Raw genomic sequence first — 20,493 nt, 5'->3', positions numbered from 1 at the left:
CAATTGGGTGTTAGTTCCTTTGGGAACTGACTCTTTGATCCCCCGTATCATCAAAGATCTATATTCCCTCATGGCCTTCCTCCCCTCCTCCTGGTTAGGGTTCCAGCTGGGCTCCGTTAGTGGCAATTTCTGTTCACCTGTTGGCACCTGGGGTCCTGGACTGTTATCTTTCTCCCATATTCTTATGCCAGCCGCCCTTATCATCTGGACCTCTTCTGGGAAAAATAATATACTCAGGATGCAATTCATCTCCCCCCAAGTGTAGATATTTGGACCTAGAAATTGATCCACTTGGTTGGCTATGCCCACTGGGTCCTCCACTAAATGCCCCAACTCTTTCTTGAATCCTCTCACCTCAGAAGCAGTTAGGGGAGCATTCACAAAGCCAACACCCCCCGCTATTCCTCCCATAGGAACCTCTCTGAGGGGAAAGAGTCTCTCCGCCTTGGAGGTCTTGGATCTGGTGCTACAGTATGGCCCATCTTCAGATGCCAAACTACTTTGAGGGATATCTGGGTTACCCTGAACTTCCTGCCCATCAGCAGGTGTATTTGCTGATAGCTGTTTATCAGGCGAGGAGGCATTTGTGCCCCAACTAGGAGGAGGTACAGGGACAGCAATAGGAAGGGGAGAAGAGCCTGAGTGAATATTCAGCGGAGCTGGAGAAGGGGTGGAGAATGCAGCAGGTGGAGTAGGCGCTTGTGGTGATGCAGAAGGAACTGGAGGAGCTGAAGGGGGTGGTGAGGGAGTGGTTGGAGGAGATACTGGGTTTATCATAGCAGAAGCTGAAGAGGTAGAAGGAGGAATTTGAGCAGGTGGTAGTGGGATGGCAGCCGGGGGAGGAACCGGACCTGCCATTTGAGGCGCTTGCAGAAGAGGATTATAAGGTGGAGGGGCAGAAGGAGGCAAATAATCCAGGGGGTCCCATCTTTTACTAGTTCTATCATCCCCTCCTTCATTCCCTTCTTTCTTCCTCTGTACCTTACAAATTCGCACCCCTTCATCCCCAACAGCGCTCTGTAACCAGCACGATACATACAGTAATTGCTCAGGATCAGTATCTCTTCGAGCTGTCAGATAATTATTTAATAGTTGGTACATCCACTTATCCTTTGTCCCACACCAAGGCCATCCCCCTTGCAGTTCTAATTCTGGCCAGACTTCCATACAATAATGGATCATTTTCACTTTATCTAATCCCTCCGTGGCCTCTATAGAATCCCATTTCACTAACAGTTCTCCTAAGGGACTACCGGGAGGTATGTCTCTCAGTCTCTTGCCGGTCTTTTTACTATTACAACATCCCATTTTTGCAGGTCTCTATAACAAAGTCTCAAAGGTGCCTCAACTGACCGGTAATTTCAAAAAAACCTTGTTTGAGGAGCTTCAGCCTCCTCCACTGAACTTCAAATTTCTGCCTGATGCTCAGGACTTTATACTGAAACAACTGCCCAATCTCTTGATTGCCCAACTTTCGTCAGGTCTTATATCTATCGGGACTTGAACACACGATGCCTCGGCCAAGAATCCGGGTCGTGCCTGACTCCCTCAGTCAGGAAAAACAACTGCCTGATTTTTAGTTTGCCTAACTCGCCAATTTTTAGGCTTCACCGTATCAGGACTTAAAAGCAAACCACAGCCTCCTTCGCTGGGGTTTGTGCCTGACTCCCTTTGTCAGGACTTACTTTGCCTGCAGGGCTTGCGAAAACACCCGAATCTTTCTCGGGACTGAAAAATCTTACGCGAATCTTTCTCGAGACTTACAAAAGTGCCTGACCTCCCTTTGTCAGGACTTTGGGGTGCGTGCCACTCATACACAGTAATTCACTCCGCACGCCCGGAGTGGGGGGGCCCTTTATTCCCCCTTGGGAGACGACTTCACTCACGCTAATTCCACTCGCTTTCCCCTGTTTCCGGCCTGCCCCTTCGCAGGAGTCAGGAAACGCGGTACTGAGGGGTCCCACTCACTTCGAAGGTCCGGCTGCCGGCCCTCGTCTCACTCACACACTTGCGCACGTCTCCCACTCCCGCCACCGGGTTTCTCACCAGTCCGGTGCTCCGGTGCTCCTCTGCGTCGCTGTCCTGAGCCGATCTCTGGTCCTAGTAGCCAGCTGTCCTCTGAAGATCCAAGATGGCCAGTCCTGAGTCTTCTTGCGGCGTGGCTATCCCGGACGAGCGCCCCCAGCTGAAATAAGCAGGGCCAGGAGACTTCTTCTCCTTTTTCAATGCCTTTATTAAAAGTGATCAGCTCAGGATTGGGTGGCTCGACGGGTCTGCAGTCTCCGTCGTCTTCCCGGGCGACTCAGAGGAGGAGGATATGCGCAGCTCTGTCCGCAAGGGGCAGAGCTGGGGATCAAGTCCTCGTGGGAGCCTTTAGGGCCTGCTGATCCCGTCAGATGGTACCTTTGCCAGCTCAGTCAGCCTGGTCTCACCGCCGGGGTCGTCTCTCTTGGTCAGGGCGAGAGGCTCTGAAGGTGTTTTGCATCTCTGCAGGTTCAGCATTCGGCTCTTCACGTCTAGACATCACTCCAGTCTCTCAACTCTTAGGTGGCTCGTTGTTTTGGGGTTTTCTCCGTACACCGGGGGACCCATGCTGCATTGTGGTCTTGGAGTCACTTTGCATAGCCCCCCCCACCTTCTCAGGTCTCTTCTACTGTTCGGGAAGGTTCCCACCCTTCTGGGAAAGGTACAACTTAGCCTCGGGCGAGGCTCTGCTGATACAAAAGGAGCGATTAGCCACAACGACTCGTGATTACAATAACAAAACACGAAGAACTTCAGCAGCTACCCGTGGTCTGGCTGCTTTTTGTAACTTTTTCTCACAAAAAAAATATTACCCGAATTTTGTTCATAACAAAAGGGACCCCAAAACCCCTTCAGGATCCCCAAAATTCCCCCAGGACCCTCCAAGGGGACCCCCAAACCCTTCCAGGACCTTCTAAAGGAACCCCAAAACCTCCCCAGTACTCTCCAAAGGGACCCCAAAATCCCCCCAGGACCCCCCAAAACCTCTCAGGACCCTCCAAGGGGACCCCAAACCTCCTCAGCCCCTCCCACATTCCCGCTCTCCCCTCACGGAGCCCTCGGGGGGTTCCCACCCCCGGCACCCCAAAACCCCGCGGCCCCTGCCCGCCTCAGGGGGGTCCCCATGGGGGTCCCCGACTGGTCCCGACCTGCGTAGCGTGGCCGGGGAGGGGATGGCGGAGGGCGGCAGCTCCATCTCCTCCCGGAGCCAGCGCTCTAGCGCCTCCGCCATCATGGCCGGGGGGCACTGAGGGGAGCGAAAAACCGCGGGAAAAGCTCCGCGGGGCAGCACGGGAGTTGTAGTGCGGGAGGGGCGGGGCATTCAATGATGGGCTATGGGAGGCGCGGGGCATGACGGGAGTTGAAGGCAAGTAACTGGGGCGCTGTGGTGCGCGAGGGATGATGGGAGTTGTAGGCGTGGCTGTAATGATTCTCTAGGGGCGCGAGGGCTGGTGGGAGTTGTATGCGCGTTTGTAATGGGGCTCTATTGGTTATAATGATTCTCTATGGGGCGCGGGGGGTGGTGGGAGTTGTATGCGCGTTTGTAATGGAGCTCTATGGGTGATAATGATTCTCTTTGGGACTCTATGGGTTATAACGATTCTTTGTGGAGCGCGGGGGCTGATGGGAGTTGTATGCGTGTTTGTAACGGGGCTCTATTGGTTATAAAGATTCTCTATGGGGCGCGGGGTTTGGTGGGAGTTGTTTGCGTGTTTGTAATATAACTCAATGGGCGTCCCGGCGCATGATGGGAGCTGTAGGCCCGGAAGTTGCTCGATGGGGAACTTGGGGGTCTGGGGGCGCTTGGGCGTCCTAAAAGCCACTTATGGGTCAGAGGAGCCATTTAAGGGACACTCAAAAGGCAGCCGAGGGGAACTTTGGGTCTGAGGGCACTCAGGGTCACTTGGTGAGCTGGATCCTGGCTTTACCTGGCCTCTGTGGGGCGCGGGAGATGATGGGAGTTGTAGGCTCTGGGCAGCATGGGAATTGTAGGCGCAGACTGAGGGTCAGTGGGGCGGTGGGAGGTTTAGGGGGGCACCTGGGAGTCCGTGAGGGCAGTCGGAGGTCCTGAGTGAGGGCTGAGAGATCATTTAAGAATCCTGGGAGGCACTTGGGGGTCCGGGGGGACAACTGAGGAGCAACTTTGGGTTTGGGGGGACATTTGGGGGCGTGTACCGGGCACTCTGTGTGGCTGCGTGGCATGACGGGAGGTGTAGGCCCGGCTTCCATTAGACTCTATGGGGCCGCGGAGCATGAAGGGAATTGTAAGCCAGCCATCAATACTTACGTATGTGCCGCAGGGCACGACGGGAGCTGTTGGCCCCGCTTCAATGGCGCTCTAAGAGGCCGCGAGGCATGCTGGGAGCTGTAGTCCAGCTTTTAATAGCTCTCTATGCCGCCGTAGGGCATGACGGGAGTTGTAGTCGAAAAAAGACAAAATGGCGCGGCCTTTAGATACCGCCTTCAAGGCCGCTGATTGGTTGCAATCAATGGGGCTGGGAGCGATACTGGGTTATACTGGTTATACTGGGAGGGACTGGTGTGTACTGGTTATGCCGGTTACACTGGGAATGGGGCTGGGAGCGGTACTGGGTTATACTGGTTATACTGGGAGGGACTGGTGTGTACTGGTTATGCCGGTTACACTGGGAATGGGGCTGGGAGCGATACTGGGTTATACTGGTTATACTGGGAGGGACTGGTGTGTACTGGTTATACTGGTTACAGTGGGAATGGGGCTGAGAGCGATACTGGGTTATACTGGGAGGGACTGGTGTGTACTGGTTATGCTGGTTTGTTCTGGTAGGGGGCTGGGAGCGATACTGGGTTATACTGGTTTGGACTGGTTTGTACTGGGAGGGACTGGCAATGGGGCTGGCAGTGGTACTGGGTTATGCCGGTTATACTGGTTTGTACTGGGAGGGGACTGGTTATACTGGTTATACTGGGAGGGACTGGTTTGTACTGGTTTGTACTGGTTATACTGGTTATACTGGTTATACTGGTTATACTGGGAGGCACTTGTTTGTACTGGTTTGTACTGGTGTGTTCTGGGAGGGACTGGGAATGGGGCTGGGTTACACTGGTTATACTGGTTTGTGCTGGTTTGTACTGGCAGAGACTGGGAGGGGCTGGTTATACTGGTTATACTGGTTTGTACTGGGAGGGACTGGGAGGGGCTGGGAGGTACTGGGGATACTGGTTTTTACTGGTTATACTGGTCTGTACTGGGAATGGGGCTGGGGATGCTGGAGTAGCTCTGAGTGCTGTACTGGTTATACTGGGAGGGACTGGGAGGGACTGGGAATGCTGGAAGATCTGTGAGTGTTGTACTGGTTATACTGGTTTGTACTGGGAGGGACTGGGAATGGGGCTGGGAGTGATACTGGGGATACTGGTTTGTACTGGTTATACTGGGAATGGGGCTGGGGGTGCTGGAATATCTGTGAGTGTGTTACTGGTTATACTGGTTTGTACCGGGAGGGACTGGGAATGGGGCTCATTTGCACTGGTTCATACTGGTTTGGACTGGGAGGGACTGGGTTATACTGGTTCGGACTGGAAATGCGGCTGGGGGGGACTGGGAGGGACTGGAGTACCTGTGAGTGATACTGGTTTGTACTGGTTATACTGGGAATGGGGCTGGGTTATACTGGTGTGGACTGGTTTGAACTGCGAGGGACGGGTCCATACTGGTTCCATACTGGTCTATACTGGTTTGTATGGATTTTTACAGGGTTTTTTGGATCCATACTGGTCCATACTGGTTTATACTGGTCCATACAGGTTTCTATGGATTTTAATGGATTTTATGGGGTTTTTTTGGTCCATACTGGTCCATACTGGTCCGTACTAGTCCGTACTGGTCCGTACTGGTTTATACTGGTCCATACTGCTTTCTATGGATTTTAATGGATCTTATGGTGTTTTTTGGTCCACACTGGTCGATAATGGTTTATACTGGACCACACTGGTCCCTACTGGTCCGTACTGGTCCCTACTGGTCCGTACTGGTCTGTACTGGTCCACACTGGTCCCTACTGGTCCACACTGGTCCACACTGGTCCGTACTGGTCCCTACTGGTCCCTACTGGTCCGTACTGGTCCACACTGGTCCACAGTGGTCCCTACTGGTCCGTACTGGTCCGTACTGGTCCCTACTGGTCCCCACTCGTCCAAACTGGTCCGTACTGGTCCCTACTGGTCCCTACTGGTCCGTACTGGTCCGTACTGGTCCGTACTGGTCTGTACTGGTCTGTACTGGTCCGTACTGGTCCGTACTGGTTCCAGGTTCATCGAGGATTCCCAGCTCGGTTTCGTCTCCCCGGGGTCTCTCCGGGGACTCCGGGGGCTCCAATTCCTGTGAGTGTCCCCACATGTCCCCAACGCTCTCACTGTCCCTAAATCCCCTCAATGTCCCCAAATGTCCCCTCACTGTCCCCAATGTCCCCTCACTGTCCCCAATGTCCCCAAATGTCCCCTCACTGTCCCCAATGTCCCCTCACTGTCCCCACTGTCCCCGTTTGTGTCCCTGCAAGAGTTTGGCCAACAACAACCTGGAGACTGTGCCCAGAGAGCTCCTGAGGGACATTGGGACACTGAGACACCTGTGGGTGACACCTGTGGGTGACACCTGTGGGTGACACCTGTGGGTGACACTGGGGACACTGAGACACCTGTGCGTGACACTGGGGACACTGGGGACACTGAGACACCTGTGGGTGACACCTGTGGGTGACACCTGTGGGTGACACCTGTGGGTGACACTGGGGACACTGAGACACCTGTGCGTGACACTGGGGACACTGAGACACCTGTGGGTGACACCTGTGGGTGACACTGGGGACACTGAGACACCTGTGGGTGACACTGGGGACACTGGGGACACTGAGACACCTGTGGGTGACACCTGTGGGTGACATTGGGGACATTGGGAGGATTTGGGGACACTTTGGGGACACTGGGGGGGGTTGTGGACACCTTGGGGACACTGGGGTGGATGGAGGGTCCGTGCCAGTGTTTTGTCCCTTTTTTGTCCCCTCGGTGCCACCTGGTGCCACTTTCCGTTCCTCGGGTGCCACCCCGGTGTCCCCAAGCGCCGCTCGATGGCCCCGGTGGCGCTCAGGCGCCATTTTGTGTCACTCGGTGCCACCTCGGTGCCACTTTGGGGCCTCTCGGTGTCACCTCTGGTGCCATTTTTGTCACTTTGGTGCCACTTTGGTGCCATTTAATGCCACTTTTTGCTAATTAAATGCCACTTTGGTGCCATTTGATGCCAGTTTTGTCACTTTAGTGCCACCTGGTGCCACTTAGTGCCACTTGGGTGCCACCTGGTGCTATTTAGTGCCTATTTTTGTCACTTTAGTGCCAGTGCAGTACCATTTTTGCCACTTCGGTGCCACTTTTGTCACTTTGGTGCCACTTTGGTGCCACTCGATGTCCCTTTGGTGCCACCTGGTGCCATTTTTTGCCACTTTTTGCCACTTTGGTGCCACTTAGCGCCACCTGGCACCGCCTGGTGACACTTTGGTGCCATCTGGTGCCACTTTTTACCACTTTAATGCCATTTAGTGCCACTCTGGTGCCATCTAGTACCACTTAGTGCCATGTAGTGCCACCTGGTGCCACTTGATGTCCCTTTAGTGCCACTTCGGTGCCATTTGGTGCCACCTGGTGCCACTTGGTGTCCCTTTAGTGCCATTTGATGTCACTCTGGAGCCATTTAGTGCCACTTTTTGCTAATTTAATGCCATTTAGTGCCACTTTGGTGCCACTCTAATGCCATGTAGTGCCACCTGGTGCCACCTGGCGCTGCTTAGTGCCACTTTGGTGCCACTTTTTACCCCTTTAATGCCATTTTTTGCCACTTTGGTGCCATTTAGTGCCACTCTGATGCCATGCAGTGACACCTGGCACCCCTGGCACCCCCTGGCACCCTTTGGTGCCACTTTGGTGCCATTTGATGCCACTTTTTACCACTCTAATGCCACTTAGTGCCACTCTGGAACCATCTGATGCCCCTTGGTGCCACTTGATGTCCCCGTAGTGCCAATTCAATGCCAATTAGTGCCAATGTAGTGCCACCGGATGCCACTTTTTGTCACTTTGGTGCCATCTGATGCCACCGGGTGCCACTCTAGTGCCATTTAGTGCCACCTGGAGCCATTTTTTATCCCTTTAGTGCCACCGGGTGCCATTTGGTGCCACTTTTTGTCATTTTAGTGCCACTTGGTGCCACTTGATGTCCCTTTAGTGCCACTCTAGTGCCATTCGGTGCCACCTGGTGCCGCTTCGATGCCATTCAGTGCCATTTTTGGTCACTTTGGTGTCATTTGGTGCCCCCGGGTGCCATTTAATGCCACCTGGTGCCACTTTGGTGCCCTTTAGTGCCACTCTAATACCATGTGGTGACACCTGGGGCCACTTTGATGCCACCTGGCACCACCTGGTGACACTTAGTGCCACGTTAATGCCATTTTTTGCCACTTTGGTGACACCTGGTGCCACTCTAGTGCCACCTTTTGTCACTTTGATGCCATTTGATGCCATTTGGTGCCGCTTTTTGCCAATTCAATGTCACTTTGGTGCCACTTTGGTGCCATTTGGTGCCACTTTAACACCACTCAGTGCCACCTGGCACCCCCTGGCACCCTTTGGTGCCACTTTGGTGCCACTTTTTGCCACTTTAGTGCCACTCTAGTGTCATTTTTGCCACTTTAATGCCATTTAGAGCCACCTGGTGCCACTCAATGTCCCTTTAGTGCCATTTTTTGTCTCTGTGATGCCACTTTGGTGCCATTTAGTGCCACTTGGTGCCACTTTAATCCACTTTGGTGCCACCTGGCACCACCTGGCACCACCTGGCACCCCTTGGCACCCCTTTGATGCCACTTTAGTGCCACTTTTTACCACTTTAATGCCATTTAGTGCCACTTTGGTGCCACTTAGTGCCCCTCTGATGCCATTTAGTGACACCTGGCACACCTGGCGCCCCCTGGCGACACTTTGGTGCCACTTTGGTGACATTTGGTGCCTTTTAGTGCCACCTTTTGTCACTTTGATGCCACCTGGTGCAACTTCATGTCCCTCTAGTGCCACCTGGTGCCACTCAGGGCCACCTTTTGTCACTTTGGTGCCACCTGGCACCACCTGGTGACATTTTGGTGCCATTTAGGGTCACTTTGAGGCCAATTTTTGTCACTTAGTGCCACTCTGGTGCCATTTAGTGCCACTTTCGTGCCATTTTTTGTCACTTTTTTGCCACTTTGGTGCCATTTGGTGCCACCTGGTGCCACTTAGGGCCCCTTTAGTGCCATTTTTTGCCACTTTAGTGTCACTTAGTGCCACCTGGCACCCCCTGGCACCCCTTGGCGACACTTTGGTGCCCTTTGGGGTCATTTGGTGCCATTTTTTGCCACTTAAATGCCATTTAGTGCCACTTTGGTGCCACTTAGTGCCACTCTAATGCCACGTAGTGCCACCTGGCACCCTTTGGTGACATTTAATGACACTTTGGTGCCACTTTGGTGCCATTTGATGCCACTTAGGGCCCCTTTAGTGCCGTTTTTTGCCACTTTGGTGCCACCTAGCGACACCTGGCACCCCTGGCACCCCTTTGGTGCCACTTTGGTGCCATTTGGTGCCATTTCTGTCGCAGTGACCTCCGGGGGAACGCCCTGCGCTGGCTCCTGGCCTGGGGCCGCGCCCGCCCCTCCCCCCCAGGGGGCCGCTGCCGAGCGCCCCTCCCCCACCTGGGCGTGGCCCTGGCGCAGCTCCGCCCCCAGCAGCTCCAGTGCCAGAGGCACGGTAACTGGGATGGACTGGGAGGGACTGGGGGGGAAAATCCGGGGGTTTTAGGGTTAAAAATGGGGATTTTAGGGGGGAAAATGGGGATTTAAGGGTTAAAAATGGGGATTTTTAGGGAGAAAATGGGACTGGGTTATACTGGGATGAATTGGGACAAACTGGGAGGGACTGAGAGGGACTGGGGGATGAAAATTTGGTGGTTTTAGGTAAAAATTTGGGGATTTAAGGGTTAAAAATTGGAATTTTAGGGGTGGAAATGGGACTGGGAGGGGACTGGGTTATACTGGGATGGACTGGGATGTACTGGGAGGGACTGGGAGGGACTAAAGGGAAAAAATCCGGGGATTTCTGGAAAAAAATGGGGATTTAGGGGTTAAAATGGGACTGGGTTATACTGGGATGGACTGGGAAGGAACTGGAAGGGACTGGGGGGAGAAAATCTGGAGGTTTTAGGTAAAAATTTGGGGATTTAGGGGTTAATAATGGGGATTTAAGGATTAAAAATCGGGGGTTTTAGAGGGGAAAATGGGACTGGGTTATACTGGGACGGACTGGGACGGACTGGGGGGGACTGAAGGGAAAATATCCGGGGGTTTTAGGGTTAAAAATGGGGATTTTAGGGGGGAAAATGGGGATTTAAGGGTTAAAAATGGGGATTTAGGGGTTAAAAATGGGACTGGGACAAACTGGGAGGGACTGGGAGGTGAAAATTTGGTGGTTTTAGGTCAAAAAGGGATTTAAGGGTTAAAAATGGGGACTTAAGGGTTAAAATGGGGGGATATGAGGGGTGGAAATGGGACTGGTTGCACTGGTTTGTACTGGGTTATACTGGGAGGGAACTGGGACAAACTGGGAGGGACTGGGAGGGAAAAAATCCGGGGACTTAAGGGTTGAAAATGGGAATTTCAGGGTTAAAAATGGGGATTTAGGGGTTAAAATGGGACTGGTTGGTACTGGGAGGGGCTGGGACAAACTGGGAGGCAACTGGGATGTACTGGTTTGTACTGGGGGGAGAAAATTTGGTGGTTTTAGGTCAAAAAAAGGGGATTTGAGGGGTGGAAATGGGGATTGAAGGGTTAAAAATGGGACTGGGTTGTGCTGGGAGTGTCCCCAAGCTGTCCCCGTGTCCCCAATGTCCCCAGCAATGTCCCCAGCCTGTCCCCAATGTCCCTGGGGCTCTCCCTGGGGCTGTCCCCGTGTCCCCGGCGATGTCCCCAAGCTGTCCCTGGCTGTGTCCCCAATGTCCCCAAGCTGTCCCCAATGACCCCAGCAATGTCCCCAGCCTGTCCCCAGTGTCCCTGGGGCTCTCCCTGGGGCTGTCCCCGTGTCCCCGGCGATGTCCCCAAGCTGTCCCTGGCTGTGTCCCCAATGTCCCCAAGCTGTCCCCAATGTCCCCAGCAATGTCCCCAGCCTGTCCCCAGTGTCCCTGGGGCTCTCCCTGGGGCTGTCCCCGTGTCCCCGGCGATGTCCCCAAGCTGTCTCTGTGTCCCCGGGCTGTCCCTGGCTGTGTCCCCGTGTCCCTGGGGTGTCCCTGGCTGTGTCCCCAGTGTCCCCAAGCTCTCCCTGGGTCTGTCCCCGTGTCTCTGGGACTGTCCCTGCATGTGTCCCCAATGTCCCCAAGGTGTCCCCAATGTCCCCAAGCTGTCCCTGGCTGTGTCCTCGATGTCCCCAAGCTGTCTCTGACTGTGTCCTTCTGTCCCTTGGGTGTCCCTGGATGTGTCCTCGTGTCCCTGGGTGTGTCCCCAACGTCCCCAAGGCTGTCCCCAATGTCCCCAAGGTGTCCCTGGGTCTGTCCCTACAACTGTCCCCAGTGTCCCTGGGGGTGTCCCTGTGTCTCTGGCAATGTCCCCAAGCTGTCCCTGGCTGTGCCCCCAATGTCTCTGGGGCTGTCCCCAAGCTGTCCCCGTGTCCCCAGTGATGTCCCCAAGCTGTCCCCAAGTTGTCCCTGGCTTTGTCCCCGTGTCCCTGGTGGTGTCGCTAAGCTGTCCCCAATGTCCCCAATGTCCCCAAGCTGTCTCTGTGTCCTTGGGTCCATCCCCCTGTCCCCAGTGTCCCCAAGCTGTCTCTGGCTGTGTCCCCGTGTCCCTGGGAGTGTCCCTGCATGTGTCCTCAGTGTCCCCAAGCTGTCCCTGGGCTGTCCCCAAGCTGTCCCCAATGTCCCCAAGCTGTCCCTGGGTCTGTCCCCAGTGTGTCCCTGCATGTGTCCTCAGTGTCCCCAAGCTGTCCCTGGGCTGTCCCCAAGCTGTCCCCAATGTCCCTGTGTCCATTCCTCTGTCCCCAGCAATGTCCCCAAGCTGTCCCTGTGTCTCTGGCTGTGTCCCCAGTGTCCCCAAGCTGTCCCTGGCTGTGTCCCCAATGTCCCCAAGGTGTCCCTGGGTCTGTCCCTAGAACTGTGCCCAGTGTCCCTGAGGGTGTCCCTGTGTCCCTGGCAATGTCTCCAATGTCCCCAATGTCCCTGTGTCCCTGGGGCTGTCCCTGGCAATGTCCCCAATGTCCCCAAACTGTCCCCATGTCCCCGGGTTGTCCCCAGCAATGTCCCCAAGCTGTCCCTGGCTGTGTCCTTGTGTCCCTGGGGCTGTCCCCAAGCTGTCCCCAATGTCCCCAAGCTGCACCTGTGTCCCTGTGTCCCTGGGGCTGTCCCCAATGTCCCCAAACTGTCCCTGTGTCCCTGGGGCTGTCCCCAAGCTGTCCCTGGCTGTGTCCCCTTGTCCCTGCGAGTGTCCCTAGGCTGTCCCCAATGTCCCCAGTGATGTCCCCGGTGTCCCCAAGCTGTCCCTGTGTCCCTGGCTGTGTCCCCAATGTCCCCAAGGTGTCCCCAATGTCCCCATTTTGTGTCCCCAGAGCTGCGGCCGTTCCAGTCTCTCAAGAATCCCAAATTTCCCCAGATTTCCCCATTTTTACCCAAATTTTGTGGTTTTTCCCCCAGAACTGCGTCCATTCCAGACTTTGCCGTTCTCGTCCCTCGGCGCTGCCTCCGTGTCCCCAATGTCCCCAATGTCCCCATTTTGTGTCCCCAGAGCTGCGACTGTTCCAGTCTCTCAAGAATCCCAAATTTCCCCAAATTTCCCCATTTTTACCCAAACTTTCCCATTTTTGACCAAATTTCCCGTTTTTTCCCCATTTTAAACCAAATTTTCTGATTTTTGTCCCCATTTTGTGTCCCCAGAGCAGCGACCGTTCCAGCCTCTCAAGAATCCCAAATTTCCCCAAATTTTCCCATTTTTAACCAGATTTTCCCATTTTTCTCCCCATTTTCTGTCCCCAGAGCTGTGACTGTTCCAGCTTCTCAAAAATCCAAAATTTCCCCAAATTTCCCCAAATTTTCCCATTTTTTTCCCCCATGTTGTGTCCCCAGAACTGCGGCCGTTCCAGTCTCTAAGGAATCCAAAATTTCCCCAAATTTTCCCATTTTTAACCATTTTTTGGTGTGAAAAACTCCAAATTTTCCAATTTTTGTTTCCCACTTTCTGTCCCCATTTTGTGTCCCCAGAGCTGCGGCCGTTCCAGCCTCTCAGGAATCCCAAATTTTCCCCTTTTTAACCAGATTTTGGTGTGAAAAACTCCAAATTTCCCCATTTTTAACCAAATTTCCCCATTTTTGTCCCCATTTTCTGCCCCCAGGGCTGCGGCCGTTCCGGTCTCCCAAGAATCCCAAATTTCCCCAAATTTTCCCATTTTTACCCAAATTTCCCGTTTTTTCCCCCAGAGCTGCGTCCGTTCCAGACGCTGCCGTTCTCGTCCCTGGGCGCCGCCCCCGCGTCCCTCGGGGGCCACCCCTGGGTGTTCGTGGCGCAGCCGGAGCTCGGCGCCAGCTCGGGGGCAGTTCCGGGCACAGAGCGTCGTCAACGGTGAGAGAAATGGGGGGAAAAACCGGGAAATTGGGAAAAATGGGGAAAACGGGGAATTTGGGGAAAAAACGGGGAAAAAATCAACAAAAAAATGGGGAAAAAATGGAGAAATAATGGGGAGAACAAAGGAAAAATGAGGGGGAGGTTCCGGGCTCAGAGCGTGGTCAATGGTGGGAGAAATTGGGGAAAAAAATGGGGAAATTGGGAAAAACGGTTAAAAAATGAAAATTGGGGAAAAAATGGGGACAAAATGAGAAAAAACGGGAGGAAAACGGGGGAAAGCAAAGGGAAAATGAGGGAGAAATGAGGGGGAGGTTCTGGGCACAGAGCGTGGTGAACGGTGAGAGAAATTAGGGGGAAAAACGGGGAAATTGGGAAAAATGGGAAAAATGGTGAAGAAATGGCAAAAATTGGGAAAAAAACGGGGAAAAAATGGGGGGAAATCAGGGAGAATAGGGGGAAAATGAGGGGCAGGTTCCAGGCTCAGAGCGTCATCAATGGTGAGAGAAATTGGGGGGAAAAACGGGGAAATTGGGAAAAAATGGAAAAAATGGTGAAGAAATGGCAAAAATTGGGAAAAAAACGGGGAAAAAATGGGGTAAAGCAAAGGAAAAAATTGGGAAAAAATGGGGAAAAAATGGGAAAAAATGGGGTAAAATGGGGAAAAATAAAGAGAAAATGAAGGGGAAGTTCCGGGCACAGAGCGTGGTCAACGGTGAGAGAAATCGGGGAAAAAAATGGGGAAATTGGGAAAAAATGAAAAAAATTTAAAACTGGGGGAAAATGGGGAAAAAACCAGAGAAAAATTGGGAAAAACAAAGAAAAATGGGGGAGAATGAGGGAAAAATGAGGGGGAGGTTCTGGGTGCTCATCATTATAACAGTGAGAGAAATGGGGGAAAATGGGGAAAATGGGAAAAAATTGGGGGAAAAATGGGGAAAACCAGGGGGAAAATGGGAGAGAAATGGAAAAGAAAGGGGGAAATGGGAAAAAGACCAAAGGAAAATTGAAAAAATGGGGGGAAAGGGAGAGGAATGGAGAAAAATAATTTAAAAATGGGGGGAAATGGGGAAAAGTGCTGGGAAATGGGGAAAAGCAGCAGGGAAGGAATGGTGGGAACCGGGCTGAGGGACAGCAAGGGCCCCGAGGTCACCGGTGTCCCCAACATCTCCAATGTCCCCAGTGTCCCATCACCCCAACATCTCCAGGGTCCCCAACATCTCCAATGTCCCCAGTGTCCCATCACCCCAACATCTCCAGGGTCCCCAACATCTCCAATGTCCCCAGTGTCCCATCACCCCAACATCTCCAGGGTCCCCAACATCTCCAATGTCCCCAAGGTCCCCATCACCCCAACATCTCCAATGTCCCCAAGGTCCCCATCACCCCAACATCTCCAGGGTCCCCAAGGTCCCCATCACCCCAACATCTCCAATGTCCAAACATCTCCAATGTCCCCAAGGTCCCCATCACCCCAACATCTCCAATGTCCCCAAGGTCCCCATCACCCCAACATCTCCAATGTCCAAACATCTCCAATGTCCAAACATCTCCAATGTCCCCAAGGTCGCCATCACCCCAACATCTCCAATGTCCCCAAGGTCCCCATCACCCCAACATCTCCAATGTCCCCAGTGTCCCATCACCCCAACATCTCCGATCTCCCCAAGGTCCCCATCACCCCAACATCTCCAATGTCCCCAGTGTCCCATCACCCCAACATCTCCAATGTCCCCAAGGTCGCCATCACCCCAACATCTCCAATGTCCAAACATCTCCAATGTCCCCAAGGTCCCCATCACCCCAACATCTCCAGGGTCCCCAAGGTCCCCATCACCCCAACATCTCCAATGTCCAAACATCTCCAATGTCCCCAAGGTCGCCATCACCCCAACATCTCCGATGTCCCCAAGGTCGCCATCACCCCAACATCTCCAATGTCCCCAATGTGCCCAACAACCTCCATATTCCCAAAGTCCCCAAGGTCCCCAATGTCCCAAGGTCTCCAATGTCCCCAGTGTCCCCAAGGTCCTCAGTGCCCCCAATGTCCCCAAGGTCTCAAAGGTCCTCAACCTCTCCAGTGCCTCCAAGGTCCCCAAGTCCCCAAGGTCCCCAATGTCCCCAAGCTCTCCAAGGTCCCTACTGTCCCCAAGGTCCCCAAGGCCCCATCACCCCAACATCTCCAATGTCCCCAAGGTCCCAAAGGTCCCCAACGTCTCCAATGTCCCCAAGCTCCCCAATATCCCCAGTGCCCCCAGTGTCTCCAGGGTTCCAAAGGTCCCCAACGTCTCCAATGTCTCCAAGGTCCCAAGATCTCCAACATCTCCAATGTCCCCAATGTCCCCATCACCCCAACATGTCCAATATCCCCAAGGTCTCTAAGGTCCCCAACATCTCCAAGGTCCCCAAACTTCACAAGGTCCGCATCAGCCCAACATCTCCAATGTGCCCAACATCTCCAATGTCCCCAGGGTTCCAAGGTCTGCAACATCTCCAACATCTCCAACGTCCCCGCTGTCCCCTCCGGGCTCGTCCCCGGCGTCCTGCCACCCCGTGGTGGTGGCCGACACGCCGCTCCTGGTGGTGGCCCAGCCGCGCGGCGGCTCCTGGGTGCGGCGCCGCTCGGGCTCCTCCTTCGTGCGCCGCCAGTCCCTGGGCCAGGGCCGCCTGCGCCGTCCCCACGCCGTCACCTCCGCCCGCCTGGGCGGCCGCCTCTACCTGGGCGTGGCCGACGGCTCCAAGGGCGGCGTCTCCGCCGTGTTCCGCCGGGCTTCCGGAGCCTTCTACCCGGCGCAGGCGCCGCGGCCGTGGCGGCGCGACACGCACCTGGAGTTCCTGGAGCTGGGCGGCCGCGCGGCGCGGGTGGCCCGCGGCGCCGCCAGGAGGCCCCGGGCGTTCCTGCGGGGCGCCGGCGGCTTCGCGCCGCACACGGACGTCCAGCACGCGCCCGACGTCTACGCGGCCGAGCGCTTCGGCGTGGAGGGCGGCGTGTTCCCGTGTCTCGCCCGGTTCCTGGGGGACGCCGAGGTGAGGAACGGGGTGGGTGGTGGAGGTGGTGGTTTGGGGGTTCATTGAGGTTGTGGGGGTCCATCAGGGTTATGGGGTTCCATCAGGGTCATGGGGTTATGGGGGTCCATCATGGTTATGGGGTTATGGAGTTCCATCAGGGTCATGGCGGTCCATCACGGTTATGAGGATATGGGGGTCCATCAAGGTCATGGAGTGATGTGTTTATGGGGGCTGATCAAGGTCATGGGGTTATGGGGGTCCATCAGGCTCATGGGGGTCCATCAGAGTCATGGGGGTCCATCAAGGTCATGGTGGGTCAGCAGGATCATGGGGTTATGGAGGTCCATCATGGTCATGTGGTTATGGGGGTCCATCAGGGTCATGGAGTGATGTGGTTATGGGGGCTGATCAAGGTCATGGGGTTATGGGGTTCCATCAGGGTCATGGGGTTATGTGGTGGTGGAGGTCGATCAAGGTAATGGAGTCATGGGGTTATGGGGTTCCATCAAGGCCATGGAGTTATGGGGTCCATCATGGTCATGTGGTTATGGGGCTCCATCAGGGTCGTGGGGATCCATCAAGGTCCTTGGGGTCCATCAAGGTCATGCTGTTATGGAGGTCCATCAAGGTCATGTTAGGTCAGCAGGGTCATGGAGTTATGGGGGTCCATCATCGTTATGGGGTTATGAGGGTCCATCATGGTTATGTGGTTATGGGGTTCCATCAGGGTCATGGGGTTATGGGGGTCCATCAGGGTCATGAGGTTATGGGCGTCCATCAGGGTCATGGGGTGATGTGGTTATGGAGGTCGATCAAGGTCATGGAGTCATGAGGGTATGGTATTCCATCAAGTTCATGAGGTCATGAGGTTATGGGGTTCCATCATGGTTATGGGGTTATGGGGTTCCATCAAGGTTATGGGATTATGGGGTCCATCAGGATCATGGGATCATGGAGTTCCGTCACGGTCATGAGGCCATGTGGTTATGGAGGTCCATCAAGACCATGGGGGGTAACCACGGTCATGGGGTTATGGGTTCCATCAAGGCCATGTGGTTATGGGGGTCCATCAAGGTCATGGGGTTATGGGGGTCCATCAAGGCTATGGGGTTATGGGGTTCCATCAGGGTCATGGGGGTCCATCAAGGTCCTTGGGGTCCATCAAGGTCATGCTGTTATGGAGATCCATCAGGGTCATGGGGTTATGGAGGTCCATCAAGGTCATGTTGGGTCAGCAGGGTCATGGAGTTATGGAGTTCCATGAGGGTCATGGGGTTATGGAGGTCCATCATGGTTATGGTTATGGGGTTATGGGGGTCCATCAGGGTCATGGGGTCATGTGGTTATGGGGTCCATTATGGTCATGAGGTCATGTGGTTATGGGGTTCTATCAAGGTCATGGGTCCATGGAGATCCATCAAGGTCATGTGGTCATGGGGGGTAACCAGGGTCATGGAGTTACGGGGTCCATCAGGGTCATGTGGTTATGGGGGTCCATCAAGGTTATGGGATCATGGGGTTATGGAGGTCCATCACGGTCATGGGTTCGTGGGGTTCCATCAGGGTTATGGGGCCATGTGGTTATGGGGGTCCATCAGGGTCATGGAGGTCCATCAAGGTCATGTTAGGTCATCAGGGTCATGGGGTTATGGAGTTCCATCATGGTCATGGAGTTATGGGGTTCCATCAGGGTCATGGGGTTATGGAGTTCCATCATGGTCATGGAGTTATGGGGTTCCATCAGGGTCATGGGGTTATGGAGTTCCATCATGGTCATGGAGTTATGGGGTTCCATCAGGGTCATGGGGTTATGGAGTTCCATCATGGTCATGGAGTTATGGGGTTCCATCAGGGTCATGGGGTTATGGAGTTCCATCATGGTCATGTGGTTATGGGGTTCCATCAGGGTCATGGGGGTCCATCAGAGTCATGGGGGTCCATCAAGGTCATGGTGGGTCAGCAGGATCATGGGGTTATGGAGGTCCATCATGGTCATGTGGTTATGGGGGTCCATCAGGGTCATGGAGTGATGTGGTTATGGGGGCTGATCAAGGTCATGGAGTTATGGGGTTCCATCAGGGTCATGGGGTTATGGAGTTCCATCATGGTCATGGAGTTATGGGGTTCCATCAGGGTCATGGGGTTATGGAGTTCCATCATGGTCATGTGGTTATGGGGTTCCATCAGGGTCATGGGGGTCCATCAGAGTCATGGGGGTCCATCAAGGTCATGGTGGGTCAGCAGGATCATGGGGTTATGGAGGTCCATCATGGTCATGTGGTTATGGGGGTCCATCAGGGTCATGGAGTGATGTGGTTATGGGGGCTGATCAAGGTCATGGGGTAATGGGGTTCCATCAGGGTCATGGGGTTATGTGGTGGTGGAGGTCGATCAAGGTAATGGAGTCATGGGGTTATGGGGTTCCATCAAGGCCATGGAGTTATGGGGTCCATCATGGTCATGTGGTTATGGGGCTCCATCAGGGTCGTGGGGATCCATCAAGGTCCTTGGGGTCCATCAAGGTCATGCTGTTATGGAGGTCCATCAAGGTCATGTTAGGTCAGCAGGGTCATGGAGTTATGGGGGTCCATCATCGTTATGGGGTTATGAGGGTCCATCATGGTTATGTGGTTATGGGGTTCCATCAGGGTCATGGGGTTATGGGGGTCCATCAGGGTCATGAGGTTATGGGCGTCCATCAGGGTCATGGGGTGATGTGGTTATGGAGGTCGATCAAGGTCATGGAGTCATGAGGGTATGGTATTCCATCAAGTTCATGAGGTCATGAGGTTATGGGGTTCCATCATGGTTATGGGGTTATGGGGTTCCATCAAGGTTATGGGATTATGGGGTCCATCAGGATCATGGGATCATGGAGTTCCGTCACGGTCATGAGGCCATGTGGTTATGGAGGTCCATCAAGACCATGGGGGGTAACCACGGTCATGGGGTTATGGGTTCCATCAAGGCCATGTGGTTATGGGGGTCCATCAAGGTCATGGGGTTATGGGGGTCCATCAAGGCTATGGGGTTATGGGGTTCCATCAGGGTCATGGGGGTCCATCAAGGTCCTTGGGGTCCATCAAGGTCATGCTGTTATGGAGATCCATCAGGGTCATGGGGTTATGGAGGTCCATCAAGGTCATGTTGGGTCAGCAGGGTCATGGAGTTATGGAGTTCCATGAGGGTCATGGGGTTATGGAGGTCCATCATGGTTATGGTTATGGGGTTATGGGGGTCCATCAGGGTCATGGGGTCATGTGGTTATGGGGTCCATTATGGTCATGAGGTCATGTGGTTATGGGGTTCTATCAAGGTCATGGGTCCATGGAGATCCATCAAGGTCATGTGGTCATGGGGGGTAACCAGGGTCATGGAGTTACGGGGTCCATCAGGGTCATGTGGTTATGGGGGTCCATCAAGGTTATGGGATCATGGGGTTATGGAGGTCCATCAGGGTCATGGAGGTCCATCAAGGTCATGTTAGGTCTTCAGGGTCATGGGGTTATGGAGTTCCATCATGGTCATGGAGTTATGGGGTTCCATCAGGGTCATGGGGTTATGGAGTTCCATCATGGTCATGGAGTTATGGGGTTCCATCAGGGTCATGGGGTTATGGAGTTCCATCATGGTCATGGAGTTATGGGGTTCCATCAGGGTCATGGGGTTATGGAGTTCCATCATGGTCATGTGGTTATGGGGTTCCATCAGGGTCATGGGGGTCCATCAGAGTCATGGGGGTCCATCAGAGTCATGGGGGTCCATCAAGGTCATGGTGGGTCAGCAGGATCATGGGGTTATGGAG

The 20,493-nt window shown here is 54.2% G+C and overlaps 1 protein-coding gene across 1 annotated transcript; it reads left to right on the top strand.

Moving 5' to 3' along the window:
• Positions 1 to 3,375: 3,375 nt before the first annotated feature.
• On the top strand, positions 3,376 to 16,718 carry LOC128950081 (leucine-rich repeat LGI family member 4-like; the record flags this gene model as incomplete). The annotated part of the gene is made up of 5 exons (XM_054294956.1): positions 3,376 to 3,395; positions 9,683 to 9,831; positions 13,538 to 13,653; positions 13,801 to 13,848; positions 16,206 to 16,718. Coding segments are annotated over exons 1-5 (846 nt in total), but the record flags the coding sequence as incomplete, so codon positions are not given.
• Between the last annotated feature and the right edge of the window lie 3,775 nt (positions 16,719 to 20,493).

Source organism: Melozone crissalis, unplaced genomic scaffold (assembly GCF_028551555.1).
Source record: "Melozone crissalis strain CALT ecotype California unplaced genomic scaffold, PUWL_Pcris_2 ptg000414l_1, whole genome shotgun sequence".
NCBI classification, from domain to species: Eukaryota; Metazoa; Chordata; class Aves; order Passeriformes; family Passerellidae; genus Melozone; species Melozone crissalis.
This window is presented reverse-complemented; position numbering and strand designations above follow the sequence as displayed.